Source organism: Macaca mulatta, chromosome 1 (genome assembly GCF_049350105.2).
Source record: "Macaca mulatta isolate MMU2019108-1 chromosome 1, T2T-MMU8v2.0, whole genome shotgun sequence".
NCBI classification, from domain to species: domain Eukaryota; kingdom Metazoa; phylum Chordata; class Mammalia; order Primates; family Cercopithecidae; genus Macaca; species Macaca mulatta.
The window spans coordinates 84,859,251-84,880,127 of NC_133406.1; the positions used below are offsets into that span (position 1 = coordinate 84,859,251).

General features: G+C 36.3%; 1 protein-coding gene across 11 annotated transcripts in view; it reads right to left on the minus strand.

Moving 5' to 3' along the window:
• CDC42BPA (CDC42 binding protein kinase alpha) overlaps positions 1–20,877 on the minus strand; it is a 328,744-nt gene that overhangs the window by 106,004 nt on the left and 201,863 nt on the right. For 8 of the 11 annotated variants that reach the window (XM_028826282.2, XM_028826247.2, XM_028826258.2 and 5 more), the window contains exons 13-16: positions 20,462–20,704; positions 20,099–20,209; positions 11,923–12,170; positions 2,989–3,094 (exon numbers count right to left, since the gene is read on the minus strand). In XM_028826282.2, coding sequence (XP_028682115.1) covers positions 2,989–3,094; positions 11,923–12,170; positions 20,099–20,209; positions 20,462–20,704 — 708 coding nt within the window. The remainder of the gene's footprint in view (positions 1–2,988; positions 3,095–11,922; positions 12,171–20,098; positions 20,210–20,461; positions 20,705–20,877) is intronic. The other 3 variants (XM_028826295.2, XM_077938812.1, XM_077938809.1) reach the window with 1 other exon arrangement.

The window sequence follows — 20,877 nt, forward strand, 5'->3', positions numbered from 1 at the left end:
AAATTAGCCAGGCGAGGTGGCGGGCGCCTGTAGTCCCAGCTACTCGGGAGGCTGAGGCAGGAGAATGGCGTAAACCCGGGAGGCGGAGCTTGCAGTGAGCCGAGATAGCGCCACTGCACTCCAGCCTGGGCGACAGAGCGAGACTCCCTCTCAAAAAAAAAAAAAAAAAAAAAAGATTTACAAAAATGTCATCTAATTTTTAAAAATTTATTTAAATGTTTTTATTTTTGGAGTTTAAAAATGTGAAAATCTATAATATATACCTTTCAAAATTAACCTAATAATTGCTTTCTGACTTTTGTATCTGTAATTCTGTCAAGAAGAGATCTAGTTCTCTTCAAGCTGGTTCCCAATGGAATAGTTGGTGTAGCAATGGCAAATGCTTCTGTTGTCATCCTTGGGGAAAATACCCACTTCAAACCAAATTGGAAAATGAATAAATGGAAAGTGAAGATGTGAGGTGAAGTTCAGTTGATCATCACTGAGACAGACAGAATTAAAAAGGGAAAGGGAGACTGAGAATTAAGAAGAGAGAGATGCAAAAATTGAAAAAAAGTTTGAGAAACAGAGCAGAGGTTCAAATGGAAATAGAGATTCCAGATCTCCCCCATTTCTTCAGGAATAAATATTGTCCTGTAACCACTGGACATTAAATATTTACTTACCATATGAATTTGCTCTTAAAGTGCTATTCATATCCTACCTACCTTTCAATTTAGGAAGAATGGGTAATTTTTTTTTTTTTTTTTTTTTAAAAACAAACTATCCATCAGGCCTCATCAAGGAGGCTTCACTACATATACTAGGCCTAAGTATGTCCCTTTCTCATGGATGTATTAGACTGCAACACAATTTTAATCAAATAAGAAGTTTTGAAAAATTCTCTCTAAATATATATTTCAGAGAAACTCAGCAGAAATGTATGGCTAGCAATGAAATTAAACCAATAATTGAATGTAAAAATTTGATCTACATTCAACTTATTTTCCAATATAATTTTTCTTAAAATGTAACATCTTTTAGTAGTTAACTCAACAGAATCTTAAAATTCTGTCTTATAGGACAAAATGACATTAAATTTTGTAATCAAATTAGGCAACACATGAAGTAACAATTATGTGACCTGTCTGGATAAAGTTCAAATATTGTTACTCTTATTTCAATGGAAATAACTGTTATACAATAAAGTTCATGCACTGTTCATGGCTTAAAAAATCAATTTATATTACTGTTTAGCCACTTTCTACAATGTTTGTATATGTTAGCTTTATAAGACTTTACAATATGAACAGTATTCTTTCTCAAGTAGTTTTCAACTAGTCATTTTTTAAAGGCTTAGAAAACAAGCATTCATTTTTTAAATGTTTTAAATACTTATTTAGCATTTTAAATGCTAAATAATCATGGGGAAAATAGTGAAAATACAGAGCTATATATAAAACAAAAAGAAAGAAGAGTCTCTATTTTACAAGTAATGGTCTTTCAGTTTGTTATTGGAATAACTAATAATTGAACATAATATTTTTATAGGAAGAAAATACTAGATATCATTATAAAATGCAATTATCCAGCCCTTCTTATGTAAATGTAAGTAGAATTATTAAAACTTCTGGGCTGGGCGCAGTGGCTCATGCAACCAGGCATGGTGGCTCACGCCTATAATTCCAGCACTTTGGGAGGCCAAGGTAGGCGGATTGCCTGAGGTCAGGAGTTCAAGACCAGCCTGGCCAACACAGCGAAATTCCATCTCTACTAAAAACACAAACATTAGCTGGGTGTGGTGGTGTGCGCCTGTAGTCCCAGCTACTCAGAAGGCTGAGGCAGGAGAATTGTTTGAACCCAGGAGGCTGAGGTTGCAGTGAGCTATTACGCCACTGCACTCCAGCTTGGGCGACCGAGTGAGACTGTATCAAAACAAACAAACAAACAAACAATAAACTTCTAGTTAATATTAGGATTTTTACAACTGCTTGTTAGGAATTAGCACAAGAAATGCAGAATGGTGGGAAGTTGAGAAATTTGAGATGCTAAGTGGAAAAAAATTCCTTTAAGTATTTGAAATTTTGTTCATGAATATGGCTACTTCTCAGTTCAATACATGATTCTGTATTCAAGCTAGAAATTAGGTTGAGATGGTTTCCTTAGATTATCACCTACTCCGGTATCATTTCTAGCTTTACCAGTTCTCCTCTGTGAATATGAATCAGCTGTTACAATTTCTCCAGGTTTGGCCTAATTGTCCCTGTTCTTGCCAAGGGCCAGACTTAAGTTGGCCTGAACTTAGCCATCCATGACAGGGCAAATGATGAATATATGAAAGAAAAGAGTAAGAAAGAGAACAGATAGTGATATGACTTCAATGTTTGTCTCCTCCAAATCTCAGGCTGAAATGTGATTCCCAGTGTTGTAGGTGGGGCCTGGTGGGAGGTGACTGGACCATGGGGGCAGGCCCCTCATGAATGGTTTAGCACCATCCCCTTGGTGATAAGTGAGTTCTCACTCAGTGAGATCCAGTTGTTCAAAGGTGTGTGCACCTCCCCAGTCTCTCTCTTGCTCCCTCCCTCGCCCTTGCACCTTCTGTGATTGAAAGCTTCCTGAGACTCTCACCAGAAGCAGATGCTGGCACCACACTTCCTGTACAGCCTGCAGAACCATAAGCCAAAATAAACCTATTTTCTTTGTAAATTACCCAGTCTCAGGTATTCCTTTATAGTAACCCCAAAAAGGACTAATACGGATGGAAAGTGAAATAAATAAGAAGCTCAAAAAAAAAAAAAAAACAAAAATGGGACAAAGAATAAAAGGAGATAAGCAAAACTGTCTCTTTAGAATACGACAAAGAATTGTATATATCATAGAAGCAATATAACTCAGGAGAAAGACTATTAAACAAAAATGTATGCCAAATACACAGTTACATCCACAATTCCCATCAGTGTTGAACATCTAGCATGTACTACTCAATTAATATGAGACTAAATCACTCACCTTATCAAGTTCACTTGTCAGCTTTTTATTTTCTTCAGTTAACAACACTTTTTCTCGTTCATACTGTTGTTTGAACTCACTTTCAAATTCTTCCCTTTCACTTTGACTAACATAATTCAAAACACAAAAGGAAAAAAGGGAATTAAAGGTCAACTGAAAACTTGAAATTATTTTTCCAATAGTTACATAAAACATAAAATATCAGATTGAACTGCAGAAATATTGTCCCCAGAGAACACAGCTTGTTTATAAGTAGTGACAGGCCTGGTGAAAGCATGTTCCAGGAATTTATATTACAATAATACTGATTTGTTCATTCATTTACCAAATATTTATGGAGCACTTACTAGGTGCCAAGAAATTGTTTTAAGTCTTCACAGCTACTGCTGTCACGGAGCTTATATTCTGGTAGAGGCGGATTGCCAGTGAAAAGTGAGTAAAATGAACTAATTTCAGATAGTAAGTTCTAAATTATATATATATATATATATATACAGTAATGCAATAAATAGTATTTGGGAGAGGGTGGCCACTTTATATAGTCAGAGAAGGTCTCATCAAGGTTGATAATGGACCAAAATGAAAATAATAGTTGCCATCTGCTTCACATTCATTATGTTCTATCCAAAGGCAAATTAGTTTGAGATCAATATTCTTACAAAATACAAAGTTGCTGGGCCCTTATTTAATATTAGGCCAGAGTCACTTCCTAGTGTTATCAATTTGATTAACGATAGTATTCCAAACATTTTGTTCATAATTAGAATTTATATGAGTTCAGAAATTTTAAAAAATTTACTGTGAAATACTTTCAGTTTTATAGAAAAGTTAAATAGTACAAAGAATTGCTGTATCGTCTTAACCCAGATTCCCCAATTGTTAATATTTTACTGTATTTTCTTCATTACTTTCTTCTCAATTTAAAAAATCAACATTACTAGAACACTTACCATTTGAATTCACAGACCCAATTCATGTTATCCCAACAATGTCTCCTTTTCTTATCAAGGCCAGGATCCAACTGAGAAATATGTGTTGCATTTAATAGTCATATCTCTTCAATCTCCCTTGGTCTAGAACAGTTCCTCAGTCTTCCCTATCACTCACAACAGTTTTATAATGTACAGGTCTCTAACTGAGTACGGTGACACTCATCCTGGGGTCATCTGATGTTTATGACTAGTCCCAAAGAATTCATTTTTGGCTGGAATACCACAAGGACGATGTCTCTCAGTGCATCCCACCAGCAGGTGCAAAATATTGATCTGCACAACGCTGACCAAACCTCTTAGGCTAAGGGTGTGGATTCAGAATGAGTGGAGTTCCCAAGATATGAGATGTGAGAAAGAAAATAAATTTTTTACGAGAAATGTGAGCCCCTTTAAATTAGCACGGCCAGAGAGGCACTGAAATGTGACTGCAGTGACATCTCATTCTCCCAGTTCAGCTAAGTAATCTACCGGCTATGTGGACTCCAGACTGAGCGTCACCAATAGCTATAAATTAACCCAACAATGCCATATTCTGGACACCATTACTCACACCCTATATAGGTCAACAATATACATCCAATCATTAATCAATGTTATTTCTGCAAACCAATGAGAATTCCTGACAAAAGACTTTTGTATGTTCCCTCTCCTGATTTGTCTTTCTTTAAAAACCTGAGCCTCTTTTTTGTTCTCTGGAGCACTTCTCTGTGTTTCCTGGGCTGCAGTCCTCAACCTTGGCCCAAATAAACTCTATATTAATTTTGCCTCAGTTTCTGTCTTTTGGACAACATTTTGGAACCTTTGGGCAGCAAAAGACAGTGCTGAGAACTCTGAACCCTCATATCCCTTCAAACCTCTGCAGGTAGAAGCAATCTCATCGCTTTCCCCACAGCAGCTATAACCTGAGGCAACCAGCCTGTTTTTGCATAAAGCATTTATTAACTTCACCTGAAATAGTTACCCCGAAAGGGGAGGCCAAGTATCTTTAACACCTACCCAATCACTTGTCATTGTCTTCAGGCCTATAATGACAGTTAAGATCACAGCAGAGACTAGATATAAAAGCAATGAAGGTGTTAAAGGATTTTGCCAATTTATATTGGAAGGCGTATGGGCAGCATATAGAAATGAATTCTAAGAACTGAGAAAGAAAACTTTTTTTATCTGAGGAATGTGAGACCATTTACATTATCAGGCCCAGAGAGGTATTTAAAATGTGAGAGCAGTCACATCTCCCACCTTGAGCTCAATAATCACCTCTTGAGGCCACTTGCTATGTGGGCTCTAAACTGATACCAAGTAGCCATAAAATGTCATACACTGGACACCATGACTCACACCCTATCAATGTTATTTTGTAAACCAATGAAAATCCCTGTCAAACAACTTTGTATCAGCCCAGCCCTGGTCTCCTTTTGCCTTTAAAAACCTACTAGTAACAAAGATCTAATGGAGCACTCCTCAAGGTAACCTGGAAGTGTGTTCCTGGCAGCTGTCTTCACTTTGGTTCAAGCAAACTCTTTAAATATATCCTGTGCCTCAGCTTCTTCCTTCAGGTCAGAAGGGTGTTACCCCAAGGTGGGTAAATAAAAAATTAAATACAGCCAAATTTATCAAATGCACATACTCATCTAGGATTTGTGGTTTAATGTGTTGACTCAACATTCAGGTGTAGTTTTTCACTGCTAGGCTGAGTAATTGAAGCTTGGACTTCGGACCCAATAGTGGCCTACAGTCAATTAGCTGGAGCATTACTGGCTCAAGGAGATGAGAATGTCAGAGTGGACCTATTATGTGCAACCTGGTCAGCCACCCACGAAGAACCCACTTCAGAACACCTAGAAAGCAGTCCTTTCACCAAGGCATTAATAAATACACCAGTGAGAGGGCGCTAGCATCCTGGAGAAACACTATGGTAGGTGTCCCAGATGACAGTCTACAATGACAGTGGAAAATGCCAGAATGGAATTGCATTGCCTGATTTTATTAAAAATAACAGTATTCCAGATTGGCTATTGTACCATCTGCTTTATTATAGCCTGATGCTTCCAAATCCTCATCCTTTCCCTTAAAATTAAAAATCACACTCATTTACTTTTAATGAATTCGATGAACATATGCTTAATAACATCTATTTGTGTTTCATTTAGAAATCTGAGGAAAACATCTGTGATTTGTAGACTTCCTATGCTCACCTTATTTGATTATGTATATACTAGAAAGTGTGGTGAAAGGAGAGGTTAGGGGAAAGAGGAGGATATATGAACCACAAAATGATTCCTTGTTCTCAACTCTAGATAGTATTAAAAGTTCAATTAAATTTCCAACAGTTCTATCAATACTTTCAGTCCTTCCTTCCTTCCTACATCTACATACATACACATTTATTATTATTTTAATATTACAAAGCTTATTTAAAATGATAGTTCTGTGGAGCATGACAACTTATTTACCCTTAGAAGTAAACACAGTTTTAATAAGACATAAAAAGTCTTCTAAGGAAAAAAGGAGAATAAACTTTTTTTTTTTTTTTTTTGAGACAAGAGTCTCACTCTGTAGCCCAGGCTGGAGTGCAGTGGCGTGATCTCAGCTCACTGCAACCTCCGCCTCTCAGGTTCCAGCGATTCTCTAGCCTCAGCCTCCCGAGTAGCTGGGATTACAGGCACGTGCCACTGTGCCTGGCTAATTTTTGTATTTTTAGTAGAGATGGGGTTTTACGATATTGGCCAGGCTGGTCTCGAACTCCTGACCTCAGGTGATCCGCCTGCCTTGGCCTCCCAAAGTGCTGGGATTACAGGCGTGGGCCACTGTGCCCAGGAAGGAATAAGTTTTTTGAAGACTGTATTGTTATATGACAAACAGGCTTATATCTACAGCAATTTGATGGATGCTACAGGATGTTAGCAATGAATGAAATTCCATGTGGATCAGGCTGGGTAATTATATATGATTGCTTTAAGGTGAACAAAGAATATAAGAAATGGTTGATCTTAAAAGTGTAATCTTAAAAATCTCCTACATAACATTATTGAAGATAAATTATAATTTAAATGACAAATTCAAGGAAAATAAACTAACCTCCATCTCCAAGCAAATGTGTCACTTCACTATTATCTATAGACAGATGTTAAATTTAGTTATGTTTAGGAAGCTTCCCTAACACAGAAGCTCTTTTTCCTGTTTCCTGTTAGCATTAAACAAGCTTAAGTCTCTTCCATATTAAAAATAAACAAATTCTCCCCATAGCCTGTGTTACAATTCATTTCCCAAATCCTTGTCTTCCCACTCACTGGTAAGCATCCTGAAACAGTTTCTGTAACCACTTTTTCATGGTTTAGTTGCTCTCCACCACACCAAAATCTGGCTTCTGCCTCCACCATCTCAAGAAAACAGCTCTCTCAAAACTCAACACTGGCCTGACTGTGATTACATCCAACCTGCTGGCCACTTTTGACAGTGTTGTCCACTCTTGCCCTCTTGACATGCTGTCTGGCTTTGACTTCAGGGATCCCATGCTCTACTAGTTTTTAGTCTACATTCCTGGCTTCTTTTCGGCTGCCTTTGTGACTCTTCTATCCTTCCTGTAAATACCAATGCTCCTCAGCATTCTGTCTTAGAGGTGCTGTCTCTTCCTCTCTACACATGCTGCCTGAGGTATCTCATCAATGACACTAGTTGGTTTTATTTATGTATTCAGCTGATGATCTCTGAATCTACATTTGAAGCTTTTGTGGCCTTCAAACTGCTGACTTGACATCTCCACAAAGACATCTTCCAAGCACTGCAAGTTCAATATGCCCAACTCAACAAGAGAGCTCAACACAAATTCCCACCACCCCATCTACATCAATATACTCTACTTTCTCTTCTGATAGGTAAAACAAAACAAAACAAAACAGATTGAGTAAGGCCAATCCCTTCATTATGAACATCCTGAAGTACTCAAGTACTTTTCTCTAGTACTTTCCTCTTCTCCTCTCTCTTCCAATCATCTATGAGACAATTTCTATCAGATTACAATCATGCTGTTATTTCTTCCATCTTAAAAAGAAAACCACATACACAAAAACAAAGAGCAAAATATCTTCTCTGAGATAATTTCTCCTCTAGCTATTACCTGATTTCACTGCTTGTTTGTGTGATAACTCCAAGTAACAATAGTTTTACTTCTATGTTCTGTCTCCAAGTGCTCTCCTTCCAGTCTCTTTTAATCCTACTGTGGGGTCTTTGCCTCTGCTTTTCCACTAAAATTGTTCTTATCAAAGTCACCAATGACCTTCATATTGCTAAACTCAAATGTCATTATTTAGTCCTTATCTCACTTGATTCAGAACTCATTTTATTTGACATGCTGACAGACTTTATGTGCTTTCTTCACTTGGTTTCCGCTGTTACAGTAGGCAGTCAGGCAGACATAAGCAGGACAGGAGGGACCCCCTGCCCCTACACCCCCAACCAGGAATGGCCACATCAGGTGATGGCCAGGTGATTGTTAAACTGTCTCTAAAATAATAATTGATCACACCTGGTGACAGGAAAAGACAGTCTCCCACTAGATAGAAACACCTGAAACGTGATCAGCAGCTTCCCAATAAGATTCAGGAGTTAGGCAAGTGGGCTCAAGCATATACACTAAGAGAAAAAATGGTGGAGTTTAAATGGTGGCATATGACCTTCTTCTAGGAGCACTAGACTGGCAAGGGAAGAATGCCTCAAGTGAGCACGTGTACAACTTCAGTAAACACACTGTGCATGTAGCCCCTCCCAAGTGCTGGCAGGTCACTGTGCATGCGGACAGCCCACCCCAAGGGAAGAATCAGAGAAGGGATGCAACTCCACAGAAGCATGCCAAGTCAAAGGTTAAACACCAAGTCAAAGGTGAAACCATGCACTTGAATCTCTCAAGTCACCCACTTGGCACAATTCCAAGTGTACTTTGCTTCCTTTTATTCCTGTTCTAAAGCTTTTTAACAAACTTTCACTCCTACTCTAAAACTTGCCTCGGTCTCTCCCTCTGTCTTATGCCCCTTGGTCTAATTCTTTATTCTGAGGAGGCAAGAACTGAGGTTGCTGCAAATGCATATGGATTTGCTGCTGCCAACATGAGGACACTAAATTTGCCTGTTATTCTCCTGTCATTCTCACTGCCCTTTCTCTATCCACTTTGCTGGTTCCTCCTCGTCTCTCAACTTCTAAAAATTGGAGTACCCCAAGGCTCAGTGCTAGGAAATTTTTTTCTATCTATACCCATTCACTAAGTGTTTTCATACGGTCTTAGAGCTTTAAATGCCATGGAAGTGATAATATTCTCAGGATTTTACCTCCCTCCCCCAAATCCAGGCTGGTCTATACATCAGCCTATTTGACATCTCCAACTGAATGTCTAATAAGCATCTCAACTGTAACTGCTTAAAATGAGCTCTTTCTGTTTATGAAAGAGTCTTGTTGGGGGAAAAATGTGCCCTTGATAATACTCCCAATCCCAAACTTGCCTCTCCTGTAGTCGTCCTTTCTAGTAATATATTCTTCCAACCACTTGGACCAAAAACCTTAGTATCATTCTTGAGTCTTCCTTTTTCTCCCTCATATCATATCTAGTCCACCAATACATTGCTATCTTTACCTTTAAAGATCATTAAAATTCAAACCCTTCTTATCCCTTTTGCCACTACCCTAGGCCAAAGCCACTGTCATCTGCTTGGATTACTTCAGTCGTCTTCTAAGTGGTCTCATTGCTTTTGCTCTTACCTAATTCAGACTACTCTTAACCTATTATTCAGAGTGATCCTGTTAAAACACAAATCAGTCGTCGCTTTTCTGCTCAGAATTCTACAATATAGTCATGTAATGCATAATGACATTTTGATCAACTATGGACTGCCATTAGTCCATAATGTATTAGTCCATAACTGTGTAAATTTTTCAACTTTATTATAATCTTATGGGAACACTATGTGGTATTGAAAAATTCCTATTACTTAGTGATACTGTAACTGTCTTAAAGTACTAACGTAAAGCATTACTCACGTGTATGTGGTGATGTCGGTGTAAACAAACCTGCGCTGCTGGCAGTATAAAAGTATAGCACATACAATTATGTATAGTACATAATACTTAATAATAAATGACTATGTTACTGGTTTATATATTTACTATATTATACTTCTTATCATTAGAGTATACAGCTTCTACTTCATATATATTTTTTAAAGTTAACTGCAAAACAGCCTCAGGCAGGTCCTTCAGGAAGTATTCCCGAAGAAGGCATTGTTGTTATAGGAAATGACAATTCCATGTGTGTAACTGTCCCTGAAGACCTTGTAGTTGTGACTGACCCAGAGCAACTTCCAGTCCTGTAAGCTTCATTTATGGTAAGTGCCTTATATAGGTGTACCCTTTTTAAAAAAAAAATCTTATATATAATCACATCACAATACCTTTCCCAGAAAATATCCCTGGTGTTAAGCGATGCATGACTGTAATTCCCTGCAATAGTTTTACTCAGAATAAGAAACTATGCATCCACTAAACATGACTTTCAAGGCTTTACATGATGTGGCCCCTGTTGCCTCTCTCACTTGTCTCTACTATTCTTCTCCCTTTATTCTACTTGAGGCACACTGGCCTCCTCACTATTTTGTAAAAAAACTTACTCTTCTCCATGTAGAATGCTCTTCTCATACATCTGTATAAATACCTTTTTTTAGTCTTTAACTGAGAAATCAATCACCTTCTCAGTATCGTTTTTCCTGGCCATCCTGTATTTATATAATTTAATCCTCCCCCGAATGCTTCATAGACCCTATTCCCTGTTAATTTTTTGTTCTTAGCATTTATCATTATCTGATACATTCTATGTTTTACTTATAGAAAGTTCTATGGGACAGGAATTTCTTTTCATTGTCATTGTCTTTTTGTACCAGTCCCTACAACAGCGTGTCACACATGGTAGATTAAAAAATATTACTGAATGAATAAATGCAACAAACTGAATCATCTCGGGCTTCCAATATAAGCTGAGAATGACAGCAACATATATTCAGTTTCCTGAAATCCAGAAAGCTGAGTATAACTGACAATTTCTTCTGCTCCCTCATTTCTCACAGCTGCTTATTATGTTCTCCAGGTTCTATCTTCTCAGTAGATGGAATCCATCCACTTCTATCTTCACTATCACCACCTGAGGCCCACACCTCATCTCTCCAACCTGGATTTGTACCTTCAGACTGTTCCTCCCACTTCACTCTCCACACAGTAGCAAGAGTGGTCATTCAAAAATGTAAATATAATCATGTCACCTTCCTTTAATGGCCTGAGGATAATGTGCAAATGCCTTGTACTCTGTTATGACTTTGCGTCTATTTTACTTTCCAGCTTTATTTCTCACCACTCCCATCTATTTATGTTTCAGTCATAGTAAACATCTTTCATTTTCTGAATGTGGCAAGTCCTCCTTTTCCTTTAGATCTTAGCACATCCTCCCTGGACACTCCTCCCTAGCTACTTCTTTCTCACTAATTATATCTCAGCTTCAAAGTTTATCATTTTTTTTTTTCTTTTTCTTTCCTGATAGAGATACGGTATTACTACGTTGCCTAGGCTGGGCTTGAACTTCTGGGCTCAAGTAAGCCTCCTGCCTCAGCCTCTTAAGTAACTCAGATTACAGGTATGTGTGTGTGTGCCATCATGCCAAGCTAGAAGTAATTTTGTTCAGAAAGCCTAGATGTACCAAAGTTATCTTTTGTGCCTTCCCTATATGTGCTCCTATAGTTATCATCCCATTCGCTTTTCTATCATGCTATATTATAATTTACTATTTGCCAATCCTGATTTTGGTCTCCTTTAGGTCTAAGATATGTTTATTGTCTATGTATCTCCAATACTTGACACAAAACAGGTACTCAATAAGTATTTACTGTATAGTAAATAATGTGATTCTTACCTTTCTCTCCTGGTTTTTTCCAATTTGTCTTTTAAAATCATAATTTCTTTGTTGAGAGCAAGTTGCTGACCTTCTGAATCATGCAGTTCTTTCTTAAGATTTTTTATTTCATTTGCATGTATTCCTTCTCTTTTAGATAATTCTTCTTCATAAAAGACACTTTTCTTTTCCAAATCAGTCTTTAGTTTGGTTATCTCTTGCTGATGTTCTATGCTGCATATTCCTGGTGAGTAACTAATTTGTTTTTGCTATAGAAGTAATAACTAAAGATTAGTGCATCTACAAGAATAATAAAATATTAAATAACTTCTTTCTGTAATATAAATGAGTATTCATGTAACTGCATTTTTGTACATCTTAACAAAAATAAAATTCTATATAAAGTCTACTACCTTTTTGTCTGCCATATATTGCAAATATTTTCCTCAGTTTACATTCCTTAATAGTCTGTCTTTGCTGCTACTTTTAAGTTTTCTTCACACACAGATTACATATTTAGTCAAATTTTTAGCCGGGACTTACATGATTTCTTGCTTTACATTTAAATTTCTAATTTATTTAGAATTATTGTTGGTATATAGAGTGAGAGAAAAATCTAACTGCATCCTAAATCTGATGAGGAACTGATAAAAAGTTTTAAGGACATCTGCGTCTTAAAAAAATTAAAATGGGCAAAGGAATGGTAGAGTAGAATGTACAAAAATAAAGACAGAAACCTTTTGCAACAGTCCTGTGAGAAATGGCAAAGGTCTAAACTAACATCTCCTTCATATCTACACTAGAAAAAAAAAAAAAGGTAGGTCTCTTCACTTTCAGATATGATTAAGAAGGAGAAGAAATTGGGTTGAAGTCTACCTTTTTAGAAATAAGGCTGAAATATCCTCTCAGTAATAAGAAAGAAAAGAAAATGTAAAGTCCAAAGATTCTTCCAGGTACTGCCTAAAGGGTAAACAGAAACATACAGACTACAGATTATGACTGTAAGATTTCCTAAGCTTTGTAATTTTCCAAAGGTCATTAATTTGTTATATCTTATCTGTCTCCCCAGTTGCAATAAAACTTTTAAAACTAAAAGAACCTATGCACTTAAGTTTAGGGACAACAAAGAATCAAGATCTAGAGGTCAGTGTATTCTTTTTTGAAGTCAGTCATAAGGGCAATAAAACTGGTAAGCGTAGTTGACTTAAAGTAGAAGGAAAAATACCCTGACCCCTTCATATTTGAAGTATATAATTTAAAAAGAGCAAAGGAAGTGATGTGGGCCAGAGAAATAGCCCTGGTTTGTCCAGTGCAATATTAACCTTTCATCAAAAAAATATTTTTCGTGTGCCAGATCCAGATTGTCCAATGGTTTATTAGGCAGCCTAACATGCAAAAGTCTGCTTAACTTGAGAAGAACCAGAGCAAGGCAGATTCTTGCTCTTAAGCATCGCTATGAAAATGATATTAACCCATCTGTAAAAAAGAAAAACCTACCAAGAAATAATAGGTTTTACTGCAGGCACTGAAGATAATTTAATGTCAGCCAACTTATTAATAACTGTGTCATAAAATGAATTATTTTAATAGACTAAATTTTAAAATCCAAATGATAATCTCAGAATGTACCCCTACTAGCATTTTATAAAATCCAGTAATAATTCCAAATACTACCCTAAGTCCCACAATAAAACTATCACATAAAAAATAATACAGTAATTATTTTAATTTAAAAGTATCCATTTTGAGCTATCGAAATACTATTTATGGTGAGCCATTAGAGATACACTGAGTAAATTCAGAAACATCAACAAAAAGGATGTCTTCCATTATCACTCTTATGCAACATTCATTTCAGACCAACATGTAAAACAGTCTCTCTCACCAACATGTAAAATAGTTAAAAATATGAATATTGTAAAGAAAAATAACATCTTTATCATTTCTATTTAATTGTTCACCTAGAAAACACAAATAAATCTAGTGAAATGTGTTAGAATTGACAGAGTAAAGCAATAGCATATAAGATAAACACAAATCAATACTTCCAGATATTAAAATAAGCAATAAACAACAAAAATTTCATTGTTAACTGAAGAATAACAGTGAGAAATTTCTGATTTATATGAAAAAAACCTAAAAGTATTGAAACCAACTATTTAAAAGGGAAGATTAAATGGACATGTATTCAATATTTTTCATGTTATCTTCCACATAATTCTAATTAAAAGTTCTTTATAAATGTGGGGATAGAAGGGCACGGAGACATGTTTCTACTCCGTGGATAAGAATAAACTGGTAAAAATAAAAATGTCAAAGAAATTACCAAGGGGTGAGTGGGAAAATACACTTTTAAAATATTAAAACATACTATAACTCTTTACTAAAGTATCACTGTGACAGATTTGCTTCCCAAAATAATTTAATTCAATATATGAGACATCTTCAGTCACTAGGTAAGGTAATGATTAATAAATGACATTGGAATCACCAGCTAGCAATAAAATAACAAAAATGAATTTCATGTCATACCATTTAGCAAAACAAACTCCAAACAGATTAAACAGTTAATTATTTTTAGACCCAACAAACATCCAAAAGAAAGCAGAATTAAATACTTATCAAAACTCTGAGAGGAGGACAAGCCAAGCTTTGAAGCGACAGAAGAAACACTGAGAAAAACCAACAAATCTTCTACAATTTTAAAAAGAAACAAGATAAAAATTAAGGGATACATGATAAACTGGTTACATGGTTGCTGAAAATACTTTAAAAGGTAAAATTTTTACTGTGCAGAGAGTTTTATGTATATGACAGTACCACATTGTTTTGATTACTGTAACTTTGCAATAAGTTCTGAAGTATGAATCCTCCAACTTTGTCCATTTTTTTATGATAGTTTTGGCTGTCCAGGTCCTTTGCAATTCCATATGAATTTGAGGATCAGCTTTTTATTTCTGCAAAAAAGACTCTGAATTTTGATAGGGACTGAGTTGAAGCTGTACATAACTTTAGGTACTGCATCTTAACAATATTAAATTCCCCTAGTCATAAACAAGAGATGTCTTTCAATTTATTTAGATTTTCTTTAATTCCTTTCCGCAATGTTTTGTCATTTTTAGTTGGTTAAATTTGTTTCAAGGTATTTTATTCTTTCAGACGCAATTGTTAAGTGGAATTGCTTTCTTAACATTCTTTGCAGATTGTTCGTTGCTGGCTTATAGAAACACAACTGATTGCTGTGTGTTGATCTTGCAGCCTGCAACTTGGGTGAATTTATTTTAAGTTCAAGTCTCAAGTACCTTTCTTTTTGAAACAGGTTCTCACTCTGTCACCCAGGCTGGAGTGCAGTGGCCTGATCATGGCTCACTATAGTCTCGACCTCCGAAGTCTCAGGTGATCCTCCTGCCTTGGCCCCCGGAGTAGCTGGGACTACAGGTGCCTTCTCAAAAAAGAGTTTGAGAAGGATTGGTGTTAATTTTTCTTTAAGTGTTTGGTTCAATTCATCAGTGAACTGGTGTGGTCCTGGACTCTTCTTTATCAGAAGGTTGACTGTCTTTTTTTAATAAGCCGCTGGAATGGGGTTGTGGAGTGCGTGAGGGTCCGTCAGAAGGTTTTTGATTACTGATTCAATGTCTTTACTTGTTACAGGTCTGCAGAGATTTTCTATTTTGCCATGAGTCATACTGGGTTGTTTGTATCCTTCTAAGAATTTGTTCATTTCATCTAGTTATCTACTCTGTTGGCATACAGTTGTTCCTGTTATAATTCTTTTGTTTTCTGTTGGTAAGTAATAAAATTTTCCCTTATACTTCTGATTTTAGTGATTTGCAATGTCTCTCCCTCTTTAGCTCTTTTTATTGGGAAGGGGTCAGTCTAATTAAAGGTTTGCCAATTTTGTTGACTTCTAACCAACTAACTTTTCATTTTATTGATTCTATTATTTTCTAGTCTTTATTTTATTTAGCTGTGCCCTAATCTTTATTATTTCATTTCTTCTGCTATCTTTGGATTCAGTTTGCTCTTCTTTTTCTAGTACCTTAAGGTATAAAGCAAGGTTACTGATTTTTACTTTCTTCCCTTTTAGTCCTTCCTTTTAATACAGGCATTTATAGCTATAAATTTCTCTCTTCAGCACTGCCTTTATGGCATCCTGTAAGTTCTGGTGTATTGTATTTTCATTTTCATTCATGTATTTTCTAATTTCCCTGGTGATTTATTCTTTGACCTATGGTTGCTTAAGAGTGTGTTCACTAATTTCCACATATTTTTGAACACTCCAGGTTTTTTCTTTTCCTGTAATTGATTTCTAGCTCCATTTCATTGTAGTTGGAGATGATACCTTATACGACTTCAATCTTCTTCCATTTACTAAGATGTTTTTTGGCCTAATGTATGGTCTATCCTGGAGAATCTGCCATGTGTACTTTAAAAGAATGTACATTTTGCTGTTGTTGGGTGAAAAGTTCTATACATGGTTGTCCCTCAGTATCCATAGGGCACTGGTTCCAGGACCCTACTTGAATACCTAAAATCCATGGATGCTCAAGTCTCATATATAAAATGGTACAGTGTTTGCATACAACCTACACACATCCTCCCATAAACTTTAAATCACCTCTAGATTACAGTCACATATTGCTAAATGACAGGGATATGTTCTGAGAAATGCATCTCTAATGAGATTTTGTCCTTGTGTGAACATAAATTGTACTTCCACAAACCTAGATGGCACAGTCTCCTATACACCTAGGCTATAGGGTATAGCCTGTTGCTCCTAGGTTACAATCCTGTACAGTATGGTACTGTCCTGAATACCGCAGGGAACTGTAACACAATAGTAAATACTTGTGTCTCTAAATATAGAAAAGATACAGTAAAAATATGATATAAAAGACAAAAAATGATACGTTGCGTATAAATATGGCACAAAAGTATGGTATAAAAATAAAAACTGGTATGTCATGTAAAGTATTATGAACGGAGCTTACAGGACTGGAAGTTGGCATGGATGAGTTAGTGACTGGTGAGTGAACGTGAAGGCCTAGGACATTACTGTACACTACTGGAGACCTGATAAACACTTTATACTTAGGCTACACTATTTTTAACATTTTATTTATCCAATAATAAACTTGGCTTACTGCACCTTTATAAGCTATTTACTATTTTAAAACTTTCTGAACTCTTCTGTAGTAACACTTAAAACACAAACACATTGTACAGATGTACAAAAATGTATCTTTTTCTTTTTCTCTTTTTTTTTTGAGACAGAGTCTCACTCTTGTCACCCAGGCTGGAGTGCAGTGGCACAATCTCAGCTTACTGCAATCTCCACCTCCCAGGTCCAGGCAAAGCTCATGCCTCAGCCACCAGAGTAGCTGGGATTACAGGCGTGTGCCACCACGCTCAGTTTATTTTTGTATTTTTAGTAGAGACGTGGTTTCACCATGTTGGCCAGGCTGGTCTTGAACTCCTGGCCTCAAGTGATCCACCTACCTCAGCCTCCCAAAGTGCTGGGATTACAGGCGTGAGCCACCGCACCCAGCTATCTTTCTTTATATCCATTTTCTATAAGTGTTTTTCATTGGTAAAATTTTTGTTTTACTTTTGAAACGTTTTTGTTAAAAATTAAGACACAAACACACACATTAATATAGGGTTTACACAGGTTCAAGATCATCAAGACATTACTAGGTGACAGGAATTTTTCCAACTCCGTTATAATCTTAAGGGACCATTGTTGTATATGCAGTCTGTGGCTGATTAAAATGTCACGATCTGTACTTACAATACCTAATGTGATATAAATGCCATATAAGCAGTTTTTACCTTTGGAATAATGACAGGAAAAATCATCTGTACCTGTTCAATACAAATGCACCCATCTAATTTTCTTCCTCCAAATATTTTTGATCCATGGTTGGTTGAATCCACGAATACAGAACTCATGGATATGAAGGGCTGACTCTGTATCTGTTAGGTCTAGTTGGTTATAGTGGTGTTCACGACCTCAATATCCTTATTGACCTTGTGTGTGTATGTTCTATTCATTATTGGAAGTGAGATATTGAAGTCTTTAACTCTTTTTGTAGGGCTATTTCTCTCTTTAAGTCTGTCAAAAGTATTCTCAATGAAGTGAAGATTCCTACTATCTTTAAAACAGCCAAAATATGTTTTAACCCTTTACTATGTGCCAGGTTCTGGCCTATACATGTTAAATGCATTAACTAGTAGGTGTTATATTATCTCAAATTTATAGACGACACAGAGATGTGTTTGGCAAGTAGGTAAACATGATACAGTTTCCAATGCAGTAATGTTTATTGTAGAAAAAAATAAAAAGCAAACTATTAGATAAAATATGTGAATGAAAGTTAGAAAACCTGGGTTTACATTGTACTCTATCACTTATGACTATAAAATATTTAACTCTTCTGACCCTCAATTTTCTCAAATAAAAATAATGCCTAAGATTCTAGTTTGTACTTTATTATTCTTACCACCCAAAGCTCCTAGAATAGTGCTGGAAACAAAGCAGGCCCTGACTGAAAAGTATCTGGGATGGTGATGTAATTACTTCTATATACTAATCCTGCTCTAGAGGTACAGGTGTATATAGAAGACACATCTCTACTTCATAAAGGTAACCAGGACTACGAATTCATGATGAACTAAACAAACTCCCAAAACAAAAACAAGAATAAAATCAAGAGTTTATATTTCCATTTATAGCAAAGGAATTTGACTTGCAACCACTGAAATTCAATTGTCAGAGAAAAAGTAAGTTCTGACCAATTCTACCACATGATTCATTCATTAACTTAACAGGTTTATTAAACAAGTATTAAATATATGGTCCTTTGCCAGGGCCAAATTAACAATATACCTGTCTGTATTTTCAATAAGCTAGGTCACAGTTTAGCTGGAAATATACAGATTTGCAAATAAATAATTACAGTAAGAGCTAAGCTACAGGTATTAACAGAATTCCAAGAAGCAGTACAGGAGTATGTAGATTTTAAGGAGTATGATTCTTACATTTATGGATAATTGGACAGTAGACTAAGCATGGTCCTAAAAGAAGTAGGTGAAATGGGGCCTGACAGGTATAGCAGAGGAAACAGGATGGAAAAAGTTTGGAGTCAAAAAAGATAAAAGGCAGATACCACATTCAGACTATTATTTAGTATGGTAAAAATATCATGTCAATTTGATCTTAATTCACTCATTGTAATATACATGATACCATTATTACACTAACAGTTACTGAACACTTATAATGTGTCAGCTTACAAATGTACGTATGCACTCTTGACATGAAGTAGTTTTATAGATGAGAAAATTAAAATATAATGAGGTTAAACGTTGTTATGTTTTGCTTAAGACAGAGTTTCACTCTTGTTGTCCAGGTTGCAGTGCAATGGTGCAATCTAGGCTCACTGCAACCTCCACCTCCCGGGTTCAAGCAATTCTTCTGCCTTGGCCTCCTGAGTAGCTGGGATTACAGGCGTGCACCACCACGCATGGCTAATTTTGTATTTTTAGTAGAGATGGGGTTTCGTCATGTTAGTTAGGCTGGTCTCAAACTCCTGACCTGAGGTGATCCGCCCATCCCGGCCTCCCAAAATGCTGGGATTACAGACATGAGCCACTGTGCCCGGCCCCATAACGTTCTGTCCAATATTACATGTTACACAGCTAGTGACTGGTGAAGCAAGAAGTTAAGAATAGGTAGTCTGACTCCAGAACGGCTCAAGGATTTCCCTTGCAAAGCACCTTCTGCTGAGATAAGACTATGATCATTATCATCTTATCCTAACAAACACAAGTGTCTGCAAAGCTACCCCTGAGCTTCTCCTGAGTCGTTTATGAGATACAGAGAGGTTCTGGATATCTAACCATGACTCCCATGCAGATTACCAGTACATCTTGGGTAGGCAGGCAGTCCTTCATAAACATTCTAACTCCTTCCTGATAGATTCATGTTTCCCACTAAACATATCCTCCATTTTCTTCAGCATAATTAAGAAATCAGTATCAGCTTCCTACTGGTAAGAACGAGAATTATGAATACTAGGTTTGAAGAATGACTAGTTTTCACTGCACACCGAATACAGTGTATAAGCTAACACTCCTAACAAGCCTAAAGAGAAGAAAATTAATTAAGCTTCATAAATGTGAAGTCAAAAGATACCTTCAGTCCCTCCAATTCATTTTCCAGTTGCTTAGAATAGTGCTCACTTTGTTCACGTAGTTTCCTGTCTTTAGATGCTTCAGCAGCTAGAGCTTCTGTATGAACTTCCAGCTTTAAAACAGAATGAAAAAAGCAGATTTCATGGTTATAATCTTTTTCCAAACAAAACATTTATCCCAATGAGAATTTACCTTGTAACGGGAAGATAATTCAAATGTTTAAATCCATATTAAATAATATTAACAAACTATAAAAATAACTTTAAAAAATATTAAATAAAAAATTATATATGATATCACTAGTCTTAAAAAGTAGCTTTAATCACTATCCCATGGGCACTACAAAATTTGCCTGACTACTAACCTCTTTTTTGGCTCTTTCTGTTCTGCGCAGTTCTTGCCTTAAGCTTTCAACTTTTTGCATCACCAGGTCCACCTCTTCTTCCTTATCTCGGACATGGCGAGCAAGTTTCTGTTTTTGGGTGTGCAATTCTGTTAGCCGCTCATTGATCTCCATGAATTCCTGCATGGCCAGTTTCCTCTGACAGTGTGCGTCTTTCAGCTCTTTGGATTGGTTTTTTAATCGCTCACTAGCCTGGACTAGTTCCTACAGTTTTGTAAAAAGAATATAAGTTACCAATTCTGCAACCTAGAGACCAAATTTGGCCATCAGAATAGCTATTATTAAGTCAAGAAGAGCCAAAATTATTCACCTTAGGACAAATTAAAATAAATAAACTACTTCTGAACAGCATGGTGTCTTGACATAAATAAACTACT